The following is a 24,148-nucleotide window of genomic DNA, read 5'->3' on the forward strand; positions in this document are numbered from 1 at the left end:
GCCTGGGCGGCGGCGGCGGCCGCTCCGCGTCTCCTCATCGCTGCAGCGCGCGGGGCGGATCCGCCATATTGGAGCCGGGCGCGGGTTCCGTGCAGCGGCGGCGGCGGCGGCGGCGCGAGGCGGCCTGGCAGCGGGGCCCGCGCGGCGGAGGAGCGCATGAGCCGCCGGCGCTAGCCTCTTCCCCGCCCACCGCCTGCGCTGGGCCGTCGGGACCCGGCCGGGAGGGGCCGCGGCGGCCGCAGGATGTTCTCTAAGAAGCCGCACGGGGACGTGAAGAAGTCCACCCAGAAGGTGCTGGACACCAAGAAGGACGCGCTGACCCGCCTCAAGCACCTGCGCATCGTCATCGGTGAGGAGGGTAGCGACCCCGGGGGCGACGCCTCGGCCTCGCTGCCCGCCCGGCCCGTCATCCCCGCGAGCTCCGGGGTTCGCCCTCGCGACTTGGCGCGGTCCGGAGTGAGGGCCGGCGGCGCCTGTGCCCACGCGCGGGAGGGCGAGCGGGCGGGCGAGGGAGCGGGCGGGCGGGCGGCGAGGGTAGGGGCAGCTTGGCAGTTGGCACAAACCAATCAGCGCCAACACGGAGAGACCCCACGTCTGAGTTCGTGGTCTGAATTCTTTTTAAAAACAAAAACAAAAACGAGCGTCAGCTTAGAAACTTAAGTCCTTGATGAGACTTCAGGGACACTTGGTGTTGTGGGTAATGGTGTTTAGAGGATGTGTGTTGCCAGATGACTACTGTCATCCCCACCCAAGTGGAAAGAAAAGCAAAATGCTCGCTTGGGCAGTATAACCCGTAGTCCTTCAAGTTTTTTTGGCAGGTGAGGGAGGGCCTGGAGGAAGCAGTTACACCTCTTTGGGAAGTGGGTGGCTCCTGAAGCTTGTGGGAGAGGACCCCGCCCTACTCTCAATACACCCTGTTCTTCATTTGCTGTCCTTTAGAAGGAAAACTAATTATAGAGAGCAAGAACTGTACCGAATTCAATTTTCATGAAAGTTTTCTTGCTGTCAGCCGTCTTCAACTTGAGTTTTTTCCAAAGACCGAACCGAGCTGAGTTTGGGATATAATGTTAAATGAGGGTTTTTGGATACTTGGTCGTAGATATTGTGAAGGACTGAGAGCTATGTACTTATGGAACTTTTGGTTCTGTACTTCTTTTTGTTTTGATGAAGAAATTGGGGATGAAAAGGGAAATTGGCCAGGGTTCGTGTATAGAATAATAGCATAACTGAGGTTAGAGCCCACATGCCTGGATTCGAATTCAAAGTTTATCATCTCAAGCTTTCTTCCTAATGACTGTTTTGGGAAGTGACTTGCATGTTTATTGGTGTGTCTGTGTCAGAGATATATTTCCTTAATGTGTTGTAACTAACACCACTAATAACACCCAACATTTGTGTGGTGCTTTGCCATCTACAAAGGGTTTCACATGAATTATTGTAATCGATCTTTGCAATCTGTCTACAAATAGAGATATTATTGACATTTTTTTGTACCAACAAGAAAGATTAAGCCATGTTTCTACTAAACTGATGGGAGACTAAATCACAAATGAAGCCCAGATTTTGTGTCTCTTAATTTGTTTTTCATCTTTCCTACATGTATGACAGCTAATCCTTATCACAAGTACTTATTCCTGTGGTATAATGAGAAGGGAATTAAACCCAGTTTATGTAAACCATTTAGATATGGTAGAAGTTTTTAACATTTTCATTCTGGAGTTGTCATTGAAGCAAGATTTGTCTGAAAAGATATGACTGAGACATACAAAGTCATCGTGAATGTAGATGTATTACAAAATAATGGCAGTGTGAAACTGGACACTTAGTGGAACTTGACACTCACTTGAGACAAGCTGTGGACTGCATAAATGCAGAACTAAAAAGCTGAATTACACCAGGGTATTGCGATTTCTTAAATTAACCGCCACAGTTGATTAAGGATTGGTTTCTTTATATTTCTTTGGCATGTGGTTTTTGTGGTTTTTTTGTGTGTGTCACACTGTGTGTGTGTGTGTGTGTGTGTGTGTGTGTGTGTGTGTGTGTGTGTTTACTAACTTGGGAAACATGAGAGATGAATTATAGTCATGTTGGATAGTTTGTAGAACTAGCTTCTTCAATTTGAAAATAAAACACTTAAAAAGAAAAAAAAAACCCACCATTTTCCCCCTTTATTAAGGATACTCTTTTTTAAAAAATAAAAATCACTTCAGAAGACATCTTTCAGGACTCTCAGATGTTGAACATTCTTACAGACCTGTGCCTTTAGAGTAGAAGACTACACTAAAGTAGCTGTAGAACCATGGTACTTAATTGGACAGATTTTATCAGTACCAGATAGGTGACCATATCTGGAAACACTTCTGTGAGGAGTTGCTACTAGATTATGTCTAGTATGCTAGACACTGCTAAATGAATGGAAAAATCTCTCAAAAAGGATATTCAAGTTTGAAGAGTCAGAATACCAGGATCTGAGACCTTGTCATAATGCATACTGTAAGATGGACTCCCAAATTCGAAGCTTGGTTTTAAGTTCTCTCCCTCTGCCTCATGGCTAGGAATTGAACTTGGGGCCCAAGTGTGCTAGCAGGCACTTTGTTACTGAGCAACATTTCAGCTTCAATATTTAAATTTAGTAAAATAGTCTATATTTTTATATATTTATGGTTACTTAAAATAAGATTAATATGATTTCTGAGAAAATGAGAGAGAGAAGTAAACAAAGTTGGACACTTAGAGACTTGCCAATTGGTATCCTATTTTGTAGCTGGAAGAGCCATTTTAAAGCCTTTTTGGAAATAAGTAAGGCTTTAAGTAAATACAATGAATAAACTATTTAGTTGGCTAATTACACAGAACCATATTGAACCAAAAAAAAGTGCTATTCACTGGGGATACTTATAGGGAAGTTCTGTACATCCAGAAAATAAAATAGCAACCTCCACCCCCCCACACTTAGAAAAAGTGTTTTCAGGCATGACCTGTCTCCTGTTGGCACCACTATTCTATAGCTACTTTAGTGTGGTCTTCTGTACAGATCCCTACTCACAGGGCAGCGGTGTGGAAGAGTACTCAACATTTGGAAGTCTTTGAAGATGTCTTCTACAGCGCTTTTCATTAAAAATATATTTTATTTTTTATGTGTATAGATGTTCTGCCTTCATGTATGCCTGCACAATACATGTGTGCTTGGTGCCCAAGAAAGCCAGAAGAGGGTGTTGGATTCTCAGGAAGTAGAGTTACAGATAGTTGTGAGCAACCATGTGGGTGCTGGGACTTGAACCTCTAGGTCTTTTGGCAGAGCAGCCAGTGTCTTTAACCACTGAGCCACCTCTCCAGCCACTTTTCATTTTTTTTTTAAAAAAAATCCTTATATTATTAAAAAGCAAAAGACTCTTTTTCCTTTAAAATTATTATATTAAAACAAAAAATTAAATATCCAGTGTTAACCTTTTGTTTGGCATGTGTTTCCATTATAGTGAGAATTCCAGTTAAATTTATAGATTTTAGTCAGGTGTGGTGCTGCACTTCTGATGCTGAGGCAGAAGGATTACAAGTTAAGACACTCTGGAACTCAGCTATTATAGGGAGTACCAGGTCAACCAGGGCAACATGGTGAAACCCTGTCTCAAAGCAAAAATTCCTGATGTATTCAGATTTCAAATCTCCTGGTTTATTGATATCAAGTATTTAATCTGTAGGTACTAAAAGGGTTAAGCAGAAAAAGAAGAGGCTTTGTCTGGTTTCTAGAGTTTTGTGGTATCCTTCTTACCTCTCCACTTCTGCGTTACAACTAGTAACTTTAAGATAATGATAGTAAGGTTAATATGTGTAAAGTGATTAGTATGGTTCTTGGCATATTATGCATATTCTGGAAACGTGGTTTGCTTCTACTTAAAGTGGCAAGTTGGAAGTTCAATCATCTGAATTTAAAAATATAAGTGCTTATTTAGCTAAGAATAGATTATTGCCCTGGTTGCAACTCCTTGGGGGCATTAAACAACCCTTTCACAGAGGTCCCATATCAGATATCCTGCATATCAGATATTTATATTACAATTTATAACAGCAAAATGACAGTTATGAAAATTACAGCAATGAAAATGATCTTGTGGTTGGGGGTCACCATATGGTTGGAAGTTGGAGGAACTGTATTAAAGGTGGTCAGCATTAGGAAGGTTGAGAAGCACTGGATTATTGCTAAGCCATTTTAACAGCTTTATTAAGGTATAGTTGTCATCCATTAAGTTGCACATATTTGAAGTTTGTACAGTAATTTTGACATGAGATAACCTATGAAATCAATATTAGACTTACCCAAACAAGATAAATATAGCTTGGGACTGGGCATGCCACACAGTAAGAAAGCATGCACTGTACAAGGCCCTGGAGTTATCTTCTCCACAACACAAAAAACAGAGAAAGAGGGCTGAGGCTGTAGCTCAGTGGTAGAGTGCTTGCCTAGCATGCTTGAGGTCTTAGGTTCAATCTCTACTACTGCCCTCCAAACCAAGCAACTAAAGCCTATAGCCAGATCCATAAGATAATGAATATGCCCTTACCTCCCAAAGTTTCTCCATGCTCCCCTTCCTCCTTAGCTTATGCCTTCCCATCTGTCCTTGAACAAGTCCCAGTCTGCTCTCCACATTTGCATTTTGTAGAGTTTTATATAAATGGGATTATATAGCAGATAACTGAAACTTTACTACCCACATGTGTTGTACTCTGGTGTGTTAGTGGTTTGTGTTTTTATTCTTGAGTTGTAGTCTATTTAGACCACAATTTTTCTACTTATCTCTTAATTAACATGTAGGTTGTTGGGGGCTATTATAAGTGAGGCTGCTGTAAAGTATACTTGATAGACATACTTTTCATTTTGGACAGATAGATGCCTAGGAATGGAATGGCTGGATCATGTGGCAGTGGTATGTTTAACATTTAAGAAACTTGCCAGCTGGGTGGTAGTAGTGGTACACACACTAATCCCAACACTCAGGAAGCAGAGGCAGGTGGATCTCTGAGTTTGAGGCCAGCCTGGTCTACAGAGTGAGTTCCAGGATAGCCAGGACTACACAGAGAAACTCTGTCTTGAAAAACCAAACCAAAACAAAGAAAAAGAAAGGAGGAAAGAAAGAAAAGAAACTTGCCATGACAAGTGCAGTAGGTAATACCTATAATCTCAGCACTGGGGAGGCTGAGCCAGGAGAATTGCCTCAAGTTTGAGTCTAGTAGAAGCTACATAATGAGGTAGTCTAGCCTGGGCTATAGAATGAGAGAGATCTCGTCTCAACAAAACAAAAGAAACTGCCAGTCTCCCTTTCATTATTTAACATTTCAGTAGTAGTTTGAGAGTACCAATTCCTCCATATATACATTAGTACAGCTCTGTGTGGCCAGTCCTCTTCATTTCAGCCTTTGTAATGTGTACTAGTCATGTCTGATGGAGAGTATGTGCTTCCTTCCATTGTGTAACTTTTTTGGTAAAGTTTCTCTTAAAATCTCAGTGTGTGTGTGTGTGTGTGTGTGTGTGTGTGTGTGTGTGTGTGTGTTATACATGATTATGTGCAGGATAGGAGGTTGAGGTTATGAATATTTCTGGATCATTCTCATCTTACTTAATGCAGGGTTTCTAAACTGAATCCAGAGCTTGTTGATACCAGCTAGTCTAGCAAGCCAGCTTTCTCCAGAAATTGCTTGTCCCTGTCTTCCAAGCTCCAGGGTTGGGATCTGAATGCTGGCCCTTATGTTTGTATGGCAAGTGCTTCATCTGCTGGGCTGTCTCCTTAGCCCTCGTTTTTTTGGAGGCTGTCCTGGAACTAGCTCTTGTAGACCAAACTCATAGAGATCCGCCTGCCTCTGCCTCTGCCTCTGCCACCCAAGTGGTATGGGCCACCACCACTCGGCCCTTTTGTTGTTGTTTTATTTTCTCAGTGCTCAGGGTCAAAACCAGGACCTCAAGCTTAATCAGGTGCTCTCTTTACAGCAGCATTGCACCCATTGAATACAAGTAGTTTTATTGACTAAATGATTTGCCAAGAACCCCCTCCCCCAGCAGATTGTGGCTAATCTTCTCATCCTCTTACCTTTTAAAGAGGAAAGTTTTATTTTCACTTGTATAATTCTTAATATGTTTATTGGAGCATACATTTTTAATTTTATTTTTAATAAAATTTTAAAAACTTATTTTTATTTCACGTTTATGAGTGTTTTGTCTGCATGTATGCTTCTGTACCATGTGCATGCAGTGCCCACACAGGCCAGGAGGGGGTGTCAGGTCCCCTGGAACTGGGGTTGATGATGTTTGTGAGCTGCCATGTTGGTGCTGGGAATTGAACCTTTGTTTTCTAAAAGAGCAGTCAGTGCTCTTAAGTGCAGACCCAACTCTCCAGCCCCGAGCATCCTTAATTTTTGTCTAAATGTTTTATGAGTTGGAGATGTAGCACAGGCAAGAATATTTGCCTACCTTGCATAAATTCTTGGGTTTGAACCCCAGCAGTACCACCAAAACCAAAACTTCAGCTTAATTAAAAAAATTTATATCCATTTTTCTTTTATACTAATTTTGGACAGTGTCATCTAAAATCTGCCTAACTTATGGTTACGTATTTTCGTACATGCTTCTAAAAGTGATACTGTTTTAAGTTTTATTTGGGTCTGTGATTCATCTTAAGTTTTCTTTGCTTTGTAGATGTGATATAAAGTGTGTTGTCGGGTGCTTCCTCTACCCCAGTCTTTATATATAGATATCAAGTTGTTCTCAGACTTCTGTTTAAGTACTGCTTTACTGAATTGCCCTTGTGCTTTTGTTAAAATTTGCTTGTCTAAATATGTGTGGGCCTATTTGTAGACTCTGTTTTGTTTCAGTGATCTGTTTTATTTGTGCTGGTGCCAATACCACAATATTTTGATTATTGTAACTAAAATAAATCCTGAAATCTAGTTAGTGTTCTCCAACTTTTCTCTTTATTTTTTGAGGTCTACTTTGTTGTTGCTTGTGCTTTTGAAGTTCCAGGCCCTTTTTATTTCCATGTGAGTTTGAGATTAACTGGTTAAGCCCAGTACATCATGGTGCCTCATGCCTGTAGTCTCATCAGAAGGCTGAAGCCAGAGGATCATTTGAGGTAACTACTTGAAACCTAGCCTGGGTAACATAGTGTGAGACCCTCCAAAGAACAGAGGTGCTGGAGAGACCGTTCAGTGATAAAGAACCTTGGCTGTTCTTCCAGAGAACCTGGGTTTAGTTACCAGCACTCACACGGTGGCTCACAAGAATCTGTAACTTTACTTCCAGGGGATCTAACGACTGGAACTGTTGAGTCTGGACAATTTAAAAAGTTTTCGTCCTGAACCAGTTTTTTTCTCGTGGGGCTTTAATTTTCTCAGCAGTGTGGCATTGTTTCAGCATCTTATGGATTTTTTTTTTTTTTTTCGAGACAGGGTTTCTCTTGGGCTTTGGAGGCTGTCCTGGAACTAGCTCTTGTAGACCAAGCTGGTCTCGAACTCACAGAGATCCGCCTGCCTCTGCCTCCGGAGGGTTGGGATTAAAGGCGTGGCCACCAACGCCCGGCTCATCTTGTGGATTTTTGGTCAGATTTAACCTATAACTGTTTTCTACTTTTAAAGCTCTTATAAAATGTCTGAGGCAGGTAGACACACCTTTGATCCTAGCACTTGGGAGGCTAAGGCAGGCAGATCTCTGAGTTCCAGTCCAGCTGGGGTTGGATAGTAAGTAACACTCTATCTCAAACAACAACAAAACCAATAAAAAACAAATCCCCAAAATGCTATTGTGGCATTTATTTCTGATTGTAGTTGGTTTAGGGATATACTGACTTTAAAAATATTTTTATTTTGTGTGTGTTTTGCCTGCATGTGTGTTAATGTACCACTTGTGTGCCTGGTGCCTGAGGAGGCCAGAAAAGGACGTTGGATTCCCTAGAACTGAGTTACAGATGGCTATAAGCCACCATGTAGATGCTGGGAATCAATCTTAGGTCCTCTGGAAAAACAACCAGTATTCTCATTTACCCAGCCAACTCTTCACATTGAGATCTGCCTTCCCCCCACTTGGTGCACTCCATTGGTTGGTTTTCTTTTATTTATTTCTGTTTCCAATTTGGGTGCTTTATTGCTTTTTTTTTTTTTTTAATTGCCTTTAACTGGCTAGAAACTCTATGTGCTATGTGGAAGGTTTTTTTTAAAGTTTTTTAATTTAAATTAAAAACAATTCTATTTTACATACCAATCCCAGTTCCCTCTCCCCCCATCCTCCCGTTCCCCCCATGGAACCCCATCCCACCCCCATCCACTCCCCAGGAAGGGTGAGGCCTCCCATGGGGAATCATCAAAGTCTGTCACATCATTTGGGCAGGGCGTAGGCCTGTATCTAGGCTGAGAGAGTATCTCTCTATAGGGAATGGGTTCCCAAAGTCCATTCACACACTAGGGATAGACCCTGGTTCCACTGCCAGGGGCCCCATAGATTGCCCAGGCCTCCTGACACCCACATTCAGGGGGCCTGGTTTGGTCCTATGCCTGTTTCCTAGCTATCAGACTGGGGTCTGTGAGCTCCCACTTGTTCAGGTCAGCTGTTTCTGTGGGTTTCCCCAGCATGGTCCTGACCCCTTTGCTCATCACTTCTCCCTCTCTACATGTGGATTCCAGGAGTTCAGCTCAGTATTTAGTTGTGGATCTCTGCTTCTGTTTTCCATCAGCTACTGGGTGAGGCTGTAGGATATCATTTAAGGTAGTCATCTGTCTCATTATTGGGGAAGGACATTTAAGGTAGCCTCTCCACTGTTGCTTAGATTCTCAGTTGGGGTTATCCTTGTAGATCCCTGGAGATTTCCCTGGTACCTGATTTCTCTTTAAACCTATAATGGCTCCCTCTATTATGGTATCTCTTTTCTTGCTTCCCTCTATTCTTCCTGCTCCCTCATGTTCTCCTCCCTACTCCCCTTCCTCCTACTACCCCCCCCCCAAATTTGCTCAGGAGATCTTGTCCCTTTTCCCTTCTCCGGGGGACCATGTCCGTCTTTCTTAGGGTCCTCCTTGTTTCCAAGCTTCTCTGGGGTTGTGGATTGTAGGCTGATTATCCTTTGCTCTATGTCATAATATCCACTTGTGAGTGAATATATACCATGTTTGTCTTTCTGTGTCTGGGTTACCTTACTTAGATGGTTTACATGGAAGTTTTTGACAGACATTTTTCTTATAAGAAAGAAGAGAGAAAAATGGTTGTGTGTGTGTGTGTGTGTGTGTGTGTGTGTGTGAGAGAGAGAGAGAGAGAGAGAGAGAGAGAGAGAGAGAGAGAGAGAGAGAGAGAGAATCAGAGCACTAAGTGTCTCTTTATGTCTTATCTTATTTATTGAGACAGACCTTACTGATTGGTTAGACTAGTCAGCAAGAACTCGGACTCTACATGTCCCTTCACCTACCAGTGCTAGGGATACAACTGTAAGCCACCACATCCAGTTTTATGTAGGTACTAGGAATCCAAACTGAAGTCCTTGTGCAACAGACACTTTACCAACTGAGCTAGCTCTCCAGCCTTGGTTTTTATAGATACATTTTATATCAAGTTTAGAAAATTTCTTCTCAAACCTACTTTGCTGGGTATCTTTACTAGGAATCAACATTGGAGTTTTCTGCTTACAGCTCTAAACATTTTTTTTTCCATTTAGTCATGTTATGAATCATATTTATTGGAGGGTAAGTTTTTTGTATTTGTTTTTCTTCCTCTTTCAATTTTTTTCTTTGTGGTGTTGGAGATGAGAGACCAGGGCATTAAATATACTAGGACTCTACCACTGAGATACACCCCAGTCCATGATTTATTGTTTTGTTTTGTTATTGTAGAGTTAAAAAGAAATACATTTTTATCTACTTATTTTGTGTATTGCACTGTGGTACCACCATATGGGTCCCAGAGATCAAACTCAGGCTCAGTGACAGGTGCCTTTACCCACTGAGCCACAATCTTTGAAAGACTGCCCATTGCTAACTTTAATTTACTCTATAATTCAGGCTGCCCTGGAACTCATGGCAGTCTTTCTCCCTTAGCTTTCTAAGTGCTGGGATTTCAGGTGTGAGCTACCATGCCTCCTAGCTAGCTAGCTTTTCCCCACCTTCTCCTCTGAAACAGTGGCCTGGAACTTGCTTTTAGTCTATGATGGCCCCCAACTTTAGCCTCCTGTTCATGTCTGGTGCTGGTAGAGGCCCGAAGAGTGTTGAATCTATTGGAACTGGAGTTACAGGCATTTATGGACTACCATGTGGAATCCAGGAAATGAACCAGTGTCCTCTTGAAGAGCAGCCAGTGTTCTTAATAGCTGAACCTTCTCTCCAGCCCAACCCCCCCCCCCTTCTTTAGCTATCTTAAAGGTTTAGGTTGTGAGTTGTATCATGGCCTTTTGGTAAGATCCAGTATGACACTTAAGTTTGTGAATTATTTTGTCACATTTCCTTTCCCTTGAGAGTGTTGCTATATTGCCTTGACTGGACTTCTGGGCACAAGTAGTTCTCCTGCCTCAACCTCAGAAGTAGAAGGTATTACAGATATGTGCCACCATACCTGGCTTGTTATTTCTTTTTTAAATAAATTATCCCTTTATCATTATGGAGTGGCCTCTTTATTACTAGTGTTGTGGGGTATCCTCCAGAGGAGACTGCTTGGACACAGGTTTAAGCCAACAGATAATCTTTTATTAGTTGGCCATTAACTACACTGGGTGTTCAGGACCCCAGTGTAGCACTGAGCCTTTTTCAGGGTGAGCTTTTAAGCACAAAAAGTGTCTTCTAGGTTGACATACTTTAGTTAATGAGAACAATTAGCCAGAAATGAAACTATAAAAGTCAAAAAGCATTTGAAGCAGGCTTTCTTTTAGGCCACCAACCAGCTCTCAAATCATGATACAGAGACTTACTAGTTTTGAATGCTTGGCCTTAGCTTATGTTTATTTCGGCTAGCTTTTTTCTTTAACTTAAATTAATCTGTTTATTTTCATCTATATTTTGCCTCAGGGCTTTTTACCTTTTCTTTCCTTCTGTTTATCTTACTTTCACTGCTTCTCATGGGGCCTAGTATAACAGGGCCCCAAACTTTGGTAGGCTCCAGACCTTAGCACAACTGACTCCATGAAAAAGTACCATTTAAGTAATAAAACTCAGCCTGTAGACAGTACCAGTACTGCCTAGTGGCTGCCTGGCTGGCCCTAGGCAACTACCTCTCTCTCTCCCTCGTTCTTTCTTTTTTCTTCTTCTGAGCCTAGAATTCTTCTCCTATTTATTCTCTCTGCCTGCCAGCCCTCCTATCCATCTCCTGCCTGGCTATTGGTTGTTTAGATTTTTATTAGTCCAGTTAGGTGCCTTTGACAGGCAAGGTAAAACAAATGCAGCACATCTTTACATAATTAAACACACATCTTTACATCATTAAACAATGTAGAATAAACAAATGTAACACACTTTATACAGTTAAAGTAATATTCCACAGCATAAACAAATTTAACACATCTTTGTCTAGTTAAAGTAATACTCCACAACAAAGATTAGTACATTTAGGCACTTTCCCAGAACTGTGGACTCTGATGGATTAGGTCTTTGTTTTCATTTTGGCAGCTGGTACTGTCTACATGCTGAGTTTTAAAACTTGAATGGTACTTCTTCATGGAGTCAGTTCTGCTAAGGCCTGGGACCTACTAAAGTTTGGGGCCCTGTTATACTAGTAATAGTTTTTGTGTTATAATCTACAATACTATTTTTAAAGATTGCTTATGTATAGTGTGTATTCATGTGTGTGTGTGTGTTAACAATGCTCATGTGGAAGTTGATCCTCTCCTTCCTCCTTTTCATGGGCTCTGGAACTCTGGCTATGGGTAGCCAGCACTTTTACGTTGCTATTAATATAGCCCCATTTGCTTTCATCTGTTAGTGTTGTATAAGAATTTCCCATCCTTTTAGTATATTATATATTTAAAAAATGGATTTTCTACTACTTGGTTGCCCCCCCCCCCCAATTCATTCTTTTTGAGCCAGTATAGGGAGCAGATGAAGTCCTGAGTGAATGTGTGTGTTGACATGGGCACAGTTGTGTCAAGGACCTCAATGCCGTAGATCCATGGGAGTGGCAAAGCCTTTCCTAGGTGAGGCTTAGAGGGATGGTAAAGCTTTTCTCTGGTCCGTGTGTGAATGTTGACAGTGCATGCAAAAGGTCTCCACCATAGCTTTCTTCCCCTGGATGTTTACAGCCTGAATACTTCTCCCTTACAGAGACTGCTAGTAGTGAGATGAGCTAAGTATCTCCTTGTTCAGCTATATGCAATAACTAGCCTCTCTGTTCTATTGTATATAATAACACACTGAGCTTCTGAGGTGCTGTGCTCTCCATCAGGGAGTCCAGACTACCAATTTCCCAGGTTTTCTGTGTCTGTCATTTCTTCATTCACTAGTCACCCCTACTCAGAGTTCCAGGACCTATGCTGTGCAAAGATGTGACAAGCTGTATCTCATGTATCCCAGTGTGGCCTCAAACTCACTGTGTAGTTGAATGAGAATGGTCTTGAATTTCTGATCTTCTTGCCTCCACCTCCTGGCTGCTGGGATTATAGGCATGGGATTCAATGCCTGGTTTATGTGGTGTTGAGGATCAAACCCAAAGCTTCTAGATAGGCAAGCACTCTACTGTCTGAGCTACATGCCCCAGCCCCACTTGGTTGGTTGACTGCTTGCTTTAGAGACAGGATATTGTTATGTAACCCAAGCTGACCTGTGTAACCCAGGCCAGCCTTAAACTTGAAATACTCCTTCTGCCTCGGCTTTCGGAATGTTGAGATGACAGGAGTACAGCATCATCCCTAGTGAGAAATTTAGAAAACAAACAAACAAACAAACCTAGTAATTCACTTTTTAATGGAGAGTTTGGAATTATTGAATGTAATGTGATTATTGATATGATTAAGTTTGAGTCTGTCATCTTGCTTTCTGTTTGCTGTTTGGCCTGTTTGGTTCTCATCTTTCCCCTTTCCTTCCTCTCCCTTTCGTTTAGTTCATAGTGTGTATCTAAATGATATTATACCAGTTTGCTTTTAAGACCCTTACAAGAGTATACTTCCATTTCCCCACTTTGAGCATTTATGCTTTTGTTATCATGTTTTACCTATGTGTTGTAAATCCAGTGCTATATTATTTTATCTATGCAAATAGTTATCTTTGTAGGATTTTATAAGTTTTTCAGGGTTGAGGATAGAACCCAGGGCTTCCCAAGTACTTGGCACATGTTCTGCCAATGAGGTACACCAGCCTTTGTAAGATGTGTAAGTGACAAAAAGTCTTATACATTTCTCCATTTGGTATCATTTCAGTACTATTAATTCCTTCACATAGAAACTATGTCTATTCTGTATAATTTTATTTGTGCTAAAATAACCTAACATTTCCTCTGTGGTGGTTGTCTGCTAATGAAAACCTGTACCATGATTAATGAAAACCCAGAGACAGATGTTGGGGTTCAAGCAAATTAGAAAAGCAAAGCAGTCAACCACCTGAGTATTCTGACCTCTACCAATGCTCAGACTGAAGGGGTGGGGTGATCCACCAAACCTCACATTGCATCTCTAGGCTGCACTGCTCAACAAACCTCAAACTCCAATGCATTCCTGTCTCCTCTTGCCTTGTGTTCCTCTCTCCATCCAGCCATATAACTCCTGTCTCCACCTCCCTAGTGCTGGGATTAAAGATGTGAGCTCTGTTTCTCTTTTAGACTGATTCTCTCATGTAGCTCACAGAGATCCATCTGCCTCTGTGGTGAACCACCACTGCCTGGTCTCTATGACTGTGGCTAACTTTGCTTTATTAGATCATAAACCACTATATGAGCCTATTTTATTTTTAAGAATGCCTTTAATACTTTTTGGAAGACAGTTTTGTTCTGTTTAGAGTCCTAGGTTTATGGAATTGTTTCCCCCCTTTGTCTTTTTTTATTTTATTTTATTTCACTGTCTCCTTGAATGCAATGTTTCTGATGAGTCTTTTTCATCTGGATACTATCCTGTATGCAACATATCATTTCTTTTCCTATGGCTGCTTTTAACATTTTTTTCTCATCATTGGTTATGAGCTTTTAGATTATATTCATATTTCTTGATGTGGAATTCATTGATATTCTTAGATGCAGATGGTAGCCTGTAGCAGAGGGCAAATGTTCAGAGCACCACAGATAGGAAGCAGCCTGGGGATAATGTACTTGTAAGGATCTATCTGCAGTGACTTACTTTCTGCCCTACTTCTTAAGCTTCTAGAACCTCCCCCCAAATGGAACTATTAGCTGGATACCAAGCCTTTGAAACATAAAAGATGCAAACTGTAACTCCAGTTAATGTTTTTAATAGAACAAGCTGTTTGCAATACAGAAAGCCATTTTTGCAGTAGTATTTCATAAAGTGTAGGGTGAATAATTAGAGAAAGAACAATTAAGTAGTCACCATGTGAAGAAACATTATCAGGTTAGAGATGAGCTGATTACAGCTGTAAGTCACTGGATTTGGTTCTTAAATTTCCTGGTCACACAGGTGAAAAGAGAAAGGTCATGTTACAAGTCTTTGGTCTCTTAGAACAGAAAGAATTCTTTGTTTCTAACTAAAACCTTCCTTTTCTTCATTTCTCTGTCTCTGTTTCACTCACTTGCTTTGAGTTTAAGATGTCCCTGCCTTGTCATCCCTAACATTGCACCATGACTGGCTTTCAAACATTTTTTAATTTTCAAACTTAATTTGAAACTTATATATGTCATGTATGCACTCATAATTATTATATAGTACCTTTGTTGAAGTTCTCATACTATAGAAATAGATCTTGGAGAAAATAGAATAAGTGATTAGTGTTTATATTTTTTGTAAGTGATGTCACCTTCCTCCAATTGACAGGAATCTTATCTTTAATGATAGGTAAAAAAGGGTAAATTTATATTGGGATCTCAGAGTTTGAAATGTATGGGACTTCCTCCCTGCCCCTTTTGATGAAGCCTCTCTATATAGTCCTGGCTGTCTTGGAGCTTCCTATGTAGACCATGATGGTCTTAAAGTCATAGAGATCTTTTGCCTCTGCGATTAAAGGAATGTGACACCACTCCTGGTCTGTGTGGGGCATCTTTACATTGCCTCTTCAGCTAAATAACGCTTTTTGTTTGTGTGTTTAGGGGTGGGAGTGCATGAGTGTGCAAGTATACATATGGAGGTCAGAGGTCAATGAAATATCCCAAGTGTTTTCCTTATTTGTTTGTTTGTTTGTTTATTTATTTTTGAGTCAGGGTCTCTCATTTGGCTTGGAGCTCACTGGTTGGCAGACTGGCTGACTAAAAAGTCCTAGGGATCCTCCTGTCTCTGAATTTTTAGCTTTGGATTTATAAGTGCACAGTCCCTGGCTTTTCATATGGTTTTGGGGATACAAAGTCAGAGCCCCATACTTGTGTGGCAGCACTTTACCAACTGGAACTATCATCCCAGCCCCATCCTGCTCATTTTTGACTGTTTTATCATTTTTATTTAAATGTTTATTCTTTTTTGCTTAATAATTTGTAGCAGTTTACTTGTTGCTTTCCCTATAAGGATCTTTCTCCCTTTCTGAAATTTCACGTGTGTCACAGTCTTTCTATGGTACATTACTGAGCATATCACACCAACTGTTCTCAAAGCTTTCACGGATCCCTAGTGTCAGGAAGATGAAGTTCAAAATGTTTAGCTTTAAACAATCCAGTTATCTGATCTTACCATTCCAGCTGAGTGATATAGTTGAATTATTAAAAAGTAGAGGCGTATAGTAGTATTTCATTTTGTTAAAACTCATTTAACTAATCTGAATCCCATTTCTCTCCTTGATATCATATTTCTTTGTATCCCGTTTTAATGAGTGGCACTCTCCCAGGCTTGAGGAAGCCAGCATCCCTATCTTTTATTACTCTTTTGCTTCTGTTACACTAGGCATTCATCTGAAAATACCCCATGATTTGGGATACATGTTGCTTTCTCAGGGCTCCCAATTCTCCACCTCTGGTCACTCTTTTTTTTTTTTTTTTAACTAATTATTATTATTATTATTTTGGTGTTTTTTGAAACAGAGTTTCTCCATGTGGCTCTAGCTGTTCTGGAACTCACTGTGTAAGACGAGGCTGTCCTCAAACTCACAGGGTCCTCTTGACTCTGCCTCCCAAGTGCTGAGGAGGCACCACCACGACCAGTCCATTCCATTTCATTGATTATTGCAGACTTGTCTTCTGTAGCCAGGAGCTCCCTTCAGAATTAGTGCTTTCAGCATTCTGTTTGCAGGTCTCTTTTCTTCTACCTACATGTAATCCTTGATTGAGTTGCCTCTGGCTTCAAATGCCCACAGAGTTGTTGTTGATGACGTCCACCCCCACTCCAGGGTTTAGCTCTGATCAGCTTCCTAATCTCAAAAGCAGAATCTGCAATAAAATACTCACGATACCTCAAACTCCTTCCAGTGTCTTAAGATCTTTTCTACCACAGTGTCTTCCTGTTCACCCCTAAGTACAACTCTCTGGCATGTTACACTGTAGTACCAAACCAGAAGTCATTGCACTGTCCTTTGCTAATAATACTTGCTGGTACCAGTCTATTTTCCTATCACTTTTACCACCTGAAAGCTTCAACTTTTGCAAATTTCAGGGGGAAATGTTACATATGGCTCTGTCAAGCCTTTCTGATTAGGTCAGCATAGGAGCTGATGTGACACTTTCATACACTGTGCTTATTTATTTTTAGTAATTTGATTTCTTGGTGACAATATTATTTGCATACCTAAGGAATGCCTCAAGTTTTTTCTGAGCCCAGAAATACCCTTTAATATCCCTGAATTCAGTGTGGTGGCTTGCCCTATAATGGGATGCTCAGTAAATACTGTTGAATTCTTGAGCAGATATTTTAAGTATGAGGAGAACAAGACTGTTTTGTGAACATTCATTTGGCAGTGGTAGAAAAAAATCATGGAAGTCAGTATTTTGATCAGAAAGAAAGTTGGGATTGTTTTAAATACCCAAGTAACAGATTTTGATTCAGAATCTAAAATCTGTGTTGTATAACATAGAAGAACAGGCAAAACATGTGTGCTCGTGCATACACACACACACACACACACACACACTAACTGACAAATGTACAGGCAAACACACACATATACCTATGGCATTAACTGAAAAATGTCTATGGCATTATGGCAGGGGTTAACAGGTAATTTCTCCCATTGAAAGACATTTTATTACCTTGTTTATAGCATTCAGCTTTTATAAAACTCATCCTTGGGAGGCAAATAAAATATTAGCCTTAAAGTGCACCAGTCTCTTACTTTTACCCCATCATGTAATAAAGTTAAATGACCTAGGGAAAGTTTGATACAAAAACAGAGCAAATTTCAGGGTACTGGTCTTGAAGATTGATTGGAGTTATGTGGTGGTTAGATAGAAGGCACATGCTTCTAAGAGGTGGAACAGACAGGATGGACTGATTCTTCTCTACAGCTTCTGCAAGAAGGCAGTCGTATTGCTAGTGCCTTGATTTTAGCCCATGGGTTTCAGACTCTGGACTTGAGGTGTATTTGAGAGAATAACTTTTGATGTTTTGGGCTGTAATTTCAGGAAGACAGTCACAGAAAGCTAAGAGCAGTTTCTTGGCTGTTTTGGCTTTTTCCTTCTCTACCAAATGTATTTGAGAATCAGATGGCTAACTTCCATGAAAAGCTTTGACTGGATGTTTTTTCAAACAAGGTATCTTACTATATTGCTCAGGCTGGTCACAAACTGGAAACCCCCTTGTCTCACCTCCTGCTAGCCTTGCAAGTTTGTGCCACTATACTTGATGTGACTCAGTTTTTATTTTTATTTTTTATTACATTGAATCTACAAATTTAGTTTAGAGAAGATACAGACAGTAGTGTGTGCTCTCTTTCTGTATTAAGGGACTTTCTATTTACTTATTTAAGTTTCTTCAAAGTTTGAGAATTAAAACTTTTATATTTTTTTCATCAAAGATTTTTGCATACCTTTTAAACATAGTTTAAAACAGTTACATTTTGAAAGAATGTTAGAATTGAAAAGGAGACTTAGCAGTAGAGGTAGGACTACTACTACAGTGGAAGGCCACACCGCCCTACAGTGTCAGATCCTGTCTCTAAAGGATAACTGTTCATTTCCTACAGAAGGTACTTGTAGATGAATGAATGTTTAGATGAAGTTAAAGAAGAAAGTATTTTTTAAAACACTTGGGGTTGGGATATAGAGTGCCAGTATATCATGAGGCCTGAACCCAGTATACCAAGCCCTTGGTTCAGGCCTCCTTGCCACAAAACAAACAATACCCCCTGAAAGTTTTGAACAAGTCCAGATGATAATAATTTATAGATTGATTTCAGAATTTAGCGATGTTCAATATTATTTTTCTAGAGTTTTGTTAGAATTTTTTGGTGGGAAGTATGCTAATTAGAGTGAATAGTTTTATTTAAAAAGCAGCTGTCATGTATTGGTAATAATAGTATTTTTGATTACTCAATATCTGAGAGGCTCTAAACTAGGCATTTTACAAGTATTACTTAATCTCCACAATAACTTCATATAGTAGAGAGTAATTAACCAAGGAACAGACTTGAAGACTAATTAGATAGGAAGAGAAGACAGAAGATGGGTTCTGATTTCATCTGTTTATTACTTAATACTTCCAATCTTTAGTTTATTTGACCATGAAACTATTATAACAACACCTCAAACACAGAGACTGCACAAAAAAGACATTTCAACCACAATGTTTATAGGGGAATTTGAGGCATTTTTTGAAGTTTCATTGGACTCTTAAAATGATAAACTTAATAGAGGAATACTCTCTCAGCCTAGGCCCTACCCCAAATGATATGACAGACTTTGAAGATCCCCCCATGGAAGGCCTCACCCTCCCTGGGGAGCAGAAACGGATCGAATGGGGGAGTCCGTGGGAGGTAGGGGAGCAGGAGAAGGAGAGGGAACTGGGATTGACATGTAAAACAAGCTTATTTCTAATTTAAATTTTAAAAAAGGAAAAAATTGATAAACTTAATTCAGAGGGCTGGGCTCGTAGCTCAAGGTGTAGAATACATACCTAGCACTTTCAAGACCTGCATTCTGGCCAAGCAAACACAGAATAGATGTTATATGCTACTCAGTCAAGTAATAGGATTTGTTCTTAAAGAATAAATGAGCCCTACATGTCTGATAAAAATTAGCAACTTAAAAAATGATGCATTTATGCTAGAAAACAAAGGAAATTAAAAAAAATACTACTGGTATTTTAGTTCAGATAATGTAAGGAAGCCACACAACTGTTACCCTTCCTCTCCACCCAAACCTAAAATAGAATAACCAGGCTGAAGTGATGTTATTTGGAATTTGTTGGTTTTTTCTGAATTCTTTTAAGTCCATAGACAAGGTTTCTGCTCATCTCTCTATCAAGGGTTCTTAGGTCTTTCTAGAAGCAACTAGGTTGCTAATGTGAGCCTTTTAAAAAGTAAAAAAAAACATGCCATTTCTCTTCAGACATTTTTAAGAGGGGCAGGAGAAATAGATGGCTCAGTGGTTAAGAGCACTGGCTGCCCCTCCAGAGGTCCTGGGTTCAATTCCTATCACCCACATGGCAGCTCACTCACACCTGTCTGTAGCTCTAGTTCCAAGGTTTCTGACATCCTCACACAGACATATATGCAGGCAAACCACCAATGAACATAAATAAAATAATAACTAAAAACCATGTTTAAGAAACATGGCCATCTATGTATATGCCTATTTGAAAGTTTAAAAATGATGGATCTAAGCAGTCATGCTCTGGGCAGTTGGCAGAGGACTAGAAGAGGAGATGGCTTGGTAATGTAGAGTCATATTTGAGACGAGAAACAGGAAAAGAGAAGAAGTATTACCTAAAATACTACCTTCATGGGGCAGAGGCATTTGAGCTATGCCTTGAAAGATAATTAGAATTCAGAAGGTATACATTAAGGTATTTGGGTAAAGGTAATGAATGGCAAGAACACAGAAATGAATACAGGAAAGTAGTTGGCCAGTACTCTTTGAAGGTTTAAAACAAAACATCAGGCTTCAGCTTCAAATTTTCAATTTAATTGCAAAGTGAATAGAATTGGTGTTGTGGGTGGTACTGTATAGAGATACTTTGTGAGATTTGGTAAAAGGCTTTTGTGAAGACTTAAGTGGGAACAATGCTACTTCTTTGACATACGTGTGTGTGTGTGTGTGTGTGTGTGTGTGTGTGTGTGTGTGTGTGTGTGTGTGTGTGTGTGTGTATTTGTAGTTCTAGCTGTCCTGGAACTCACTCTGTAGACCAGGCTGGCCTCAACCTCACAGAGTTCTGTCTACCGCTGCCTCCTGAGTGCTGGGCTTAAAGGAATGTGCCACCATACCCAGCTATGCCATTATTCTCTTTTTAAATTTCTAGTTTGTTTGTTTGTTATTGTTCTGGTTTTTTGAGGCAGGGTTTCTCTGGGTAGCTTTGAAGCCTGTCCTGGAACTCACTCTGTAGACCAGGCTAGCCCTGAGCTCACAGAGATCTGCCTGCCTCTGCCTCCCAAGTGCTACCGCCTGGCTAAAGTCCTAGTTTTATTGTGAATTTCTATCAGAAATTCTCTGTTCTGGTACCATTGTCAGAGCTGATAAGCTTACATACTGAAATTGTGACTTTCCTTCTGTAGTTAATGTTCCTGGGACACCAGATAAAGTCTTTAAACTGGCACACATGCACTAATTGTGTGTTACAGATCTGCAACAAAGCAAACATAAAATTGAATGTGTGGAGAGGTTCATCTCACTTTGACAATACATAACACCCAAATGTGCATTTATTGAACTTATCAAATAGGGTACAGTATATAGAACAGTCCATCTGCTTTTCACTTTATACAAGTCATATTTATATTTAAATATACAAGCATATACACAAAATTTTGCATATACAAACACTTTATTTGATTTAAAGTGTTTACTGGAGCTGGAGAGATGGCTCAGGGGTTAAGATCACTGGCTACTCTTCCAGAGGACCCAGGTTCAATTCCCAGCACCCACATAGCAGCTCAAAACTGTCTATAATTACAGTTCCAGGGCTCTGACAACCTCACATAGACATTTTGCAGACAAAAACACCAGTTCACATAAAAATAAAGTTGATTGGGAAGCTAAGGAATTGGATATTAGGAGAGCTAGAAGAGATTAAAAGAAGAAAGAAACAGGAGAAACTTGCACCTATTAACAGTACTGTCCCTTCTACACTGGGTTCTCCTGGCAGCTATTAATTACTTTCCATCACAGTGGTTCTGGATGGATCATGTATTGTCCTGTGTGTCTGGTTTCTTTCACTTAGCACAGTGTTCTAAACAGTACTTGATCTTTTGGTAATTTGGTCATTTGGTAATTCCCTAACATTTTTTAATGCTTGCCAAATCATCTTCTAAAACAGCCACATCATTTATAGTCACAGCAGCAGTGCACAATTCAAATTTCCCACATCTTTGCCAACTCTTGTTTCATGTCTAGTCTGACTATAGCCTTGTAGTGGATAGTGGTGCATCTTTTTTTGTGCTGGAGATGACCCCGGGACCTCATGCAATGCTACCCAGGTGCTCTACTATAAAGTCATATTCCCAACCCTTCATTTTGGTTTTGGTGTTTTTTTCTGGTGGCTAATGGTGACAGACATTTTTCATGTGCGTATGTTTAATGACTATTTTCACGTGCACATTTTTGTTGAATATTTGTATATATCATTGGAGAAATGTCTTATTCAAATATCCTACCCATCTTTAACTGTGTTTTTTGACAATATTAATAACTGTAAAATAAAGTTTGCGAATGTTTTCTTCCATTCTGTAGGAAGACTCTTCTCAATTTCTTGATAGTGTTCTTTGAAGCAAACAAAATGAAATACACAAGCTAGTTTTTTTTTCTTTGTATAGTGTTGGAAATCAGACCCAGGGAATGAAAATCAAAGGCCCTTCCTCCGTGCTACCTCATACTCTCCTATATTTTCTTTCATTGCTTGTGCATTTAGTGTTATCTAAGAAATAATTTCTAACTGAAGGTTGCTTTCTTCAGAGGGTTTTATATTACATTTTCATCTGTCCTTTTTGAGTTTTTATTTTTCATAGGGTATGAGGTAGGAGTCATACTTCATTTCGTTTCACATGTACATCCAATTGTTTAAGCAGCTGTTTTATTATTTTTTTAGATTATTTATTTATTATGTATAGTGTCTGCCTACATGTATCCCTGCCCGCCAGAAGAGGGCACCAGATCTCATTACAGATGGTCATGAGCCATCATGTGGTGCTGGGAATTGAACTCAGGACCTCTGGAAGACCAGCTAGTGAGCACTGTTGTTTTTAATTAATTACTTTTCCTGCTGAGTTGTTTTGGTATCCTTGTCAAAGGTAACTGACCAGTTTAAGGGTTTGTTTCTGGTTCATTAATCTGTATGTCTTTCTTTTACTCAGAACCAGTTTTGATTACTGTTAGCTCCTCTGCATTTTTCTTTCTTAAGATTTGTTATCAGTATTTTAGAATCTTTGTGTTTTCCTAAAAATTATAGAATCAACTTGTCAATTTCAGTAAATGAGTATTGTGAATTTGAGTAGGGATTGCATTGAATCTAGAATATATTTGGGGTGCTGTCTTCACAATATGAGTTCTTAAGATTTGTTCTTCATTTATTCTAATAATGTTTTGGAGTTTTCTTATTTGTGATCATAATCATTATCATCATCATTGAGAACTAAACACAGGGGATAGATACAGAAGAGAGAGCTGAGCGGTGATAGAGGATGTGAGAACCGACTGGGCCCAATTGTTGACTCTTGTCTGGACTCTTACAGTTCTTCTCTGCTTCTGGGAGGGACTCTGCAGTGGGCAGTCAGTCCTAGTACCCTGCTGAGTCTTATTTTGGGCTTTGGATTACATTCTGTCTGTGACTAGAACAGTACTTAATAGGTAGTAGATTCTCAGATCTGGTCACATACCTCTGTGAATTCCTTCAGGGTACCAGTAGTTAATATTTGCCATGGTCCTGTACAGCTAGCTCTTGCCAATGTTCTGCAGGCTGCTTGGAGTCTGAACATTCCAATATAACTTTGGTTCCCACAGGTTTTCAGCTCACCAAATGCTGTTCAGCTCTGATTTGTGATTTCTTTTCTTGATTCTCACAGTGTTCTCTTTGCCAGGTTTCAGCATATAGTTCAGGGCTACATAGGTCTGAGTTTTCCTAGAATGTGATTTAGAGGGTTCTGGCTGCATAACTCCTTTTGAGATGGCATCTTGCTTCTGCTTTGTTGGTTGCCATTGCCTAGCACCCCAGTGCTAAAGGAAGAGGGATTTTCCCAGCTTCCCTGCTGTTGCTGCTCTGGGTATGTCTTTGTTTCTGCTGTTTTTCTGAGTTTCTGTTGCTTTTCTGATGACTGTTTTATCAATTTTGCTGAGATAATTCCCTGGAGATTGTACATCTGTACTAGAGTATGGCCTGCCATTTTTCTGTCCTAAATTATTTATTTTAAAGGATTTTTAAAATTTTATTTTATGCATATGACTATTTGTCTTTATATATGTAAACAACATGTGTACTTGGTGCCTGTGGAGGTCAGAAGCAGGTGTTAGATCTCCTGGAACTTCAGTGAGCTGCCATGTGGGTGCTAGGAATCAAACCTGGTTCCCCTGCAAGAACAATATGTGCTCTTAATTTCTATACTATCTTTTTGGTACTTTATCTAGCTTGTGTTTTACTTAGATTTTAAAAGTATTTTTGCATGAATATTGCCTAACTGTTGGATTTAGAGTATAAGTGTGAAAAGACTATTTCTGTTGTCACAGTTTGCTGTATACTCTTTCTTGTGTTTGATCTCAAATTGGACCAGAGCCTTAGCTTTTACAAAACTAGACACAAGAATTGAAAACCCACCACACTATTTAGTGTAATTTTTTCCTTAGAATTCTTTGGTTTTGCTTTTTTATATTTTGAAATAGTTGTACAAAACTGAGAGCTTCCTGGTTACAAAACAAAACAAAACAACTTATATAAAATATATTTATTATGGGAATCTTTCTGGAATAAGTACCCAGACACCAATGAGA

General features: G+C 40.0%; 1 protein-coding gene across 8 annotated transcripts in view; it reads left to right on the forward strand.

Moving 5' to 3' along the window:
* Nucleotides 1-213: 213 nt before the first annotated feature.
* Nucleotides 214-24,148, forward strand: part of Ralgapa1 (Ral GTPase activating protein catalytic subunit alpha 1) — a 206,162-nt gene continuing 182,227 nt past the window's right edge. For all 8 annotated transcript variants that reach the window (XM_035445761.1, XM_035445756.1, XM_035445757.1 and 5 more), the window contains exon 1: nt 214-349. In XM_035445761.1, the coding sequence (XP_035301652.1) occupies nt 244-349 (106 nt within the window). In that variant the 5' untranslated portion in view covers nt 214-243. The remainder of the gene's footprint in view (nt 350-24,148) is intronic.

This window comes from Cricetulus griseus, chromosome 5 (genome assembly GCF_003668045.3).
Source record: "Cricetulus griseus strain 17A/GY chromosome 5, alternate assembly CriGri-PICRH-1.0, whole genome shotgun sequence".
Lineage (NCBI taxonomy): Eukaryota > Metazoa > Chordata > Mammalia > Rodentia > Cricetidae > Cricetulus > Cricetulus griseus.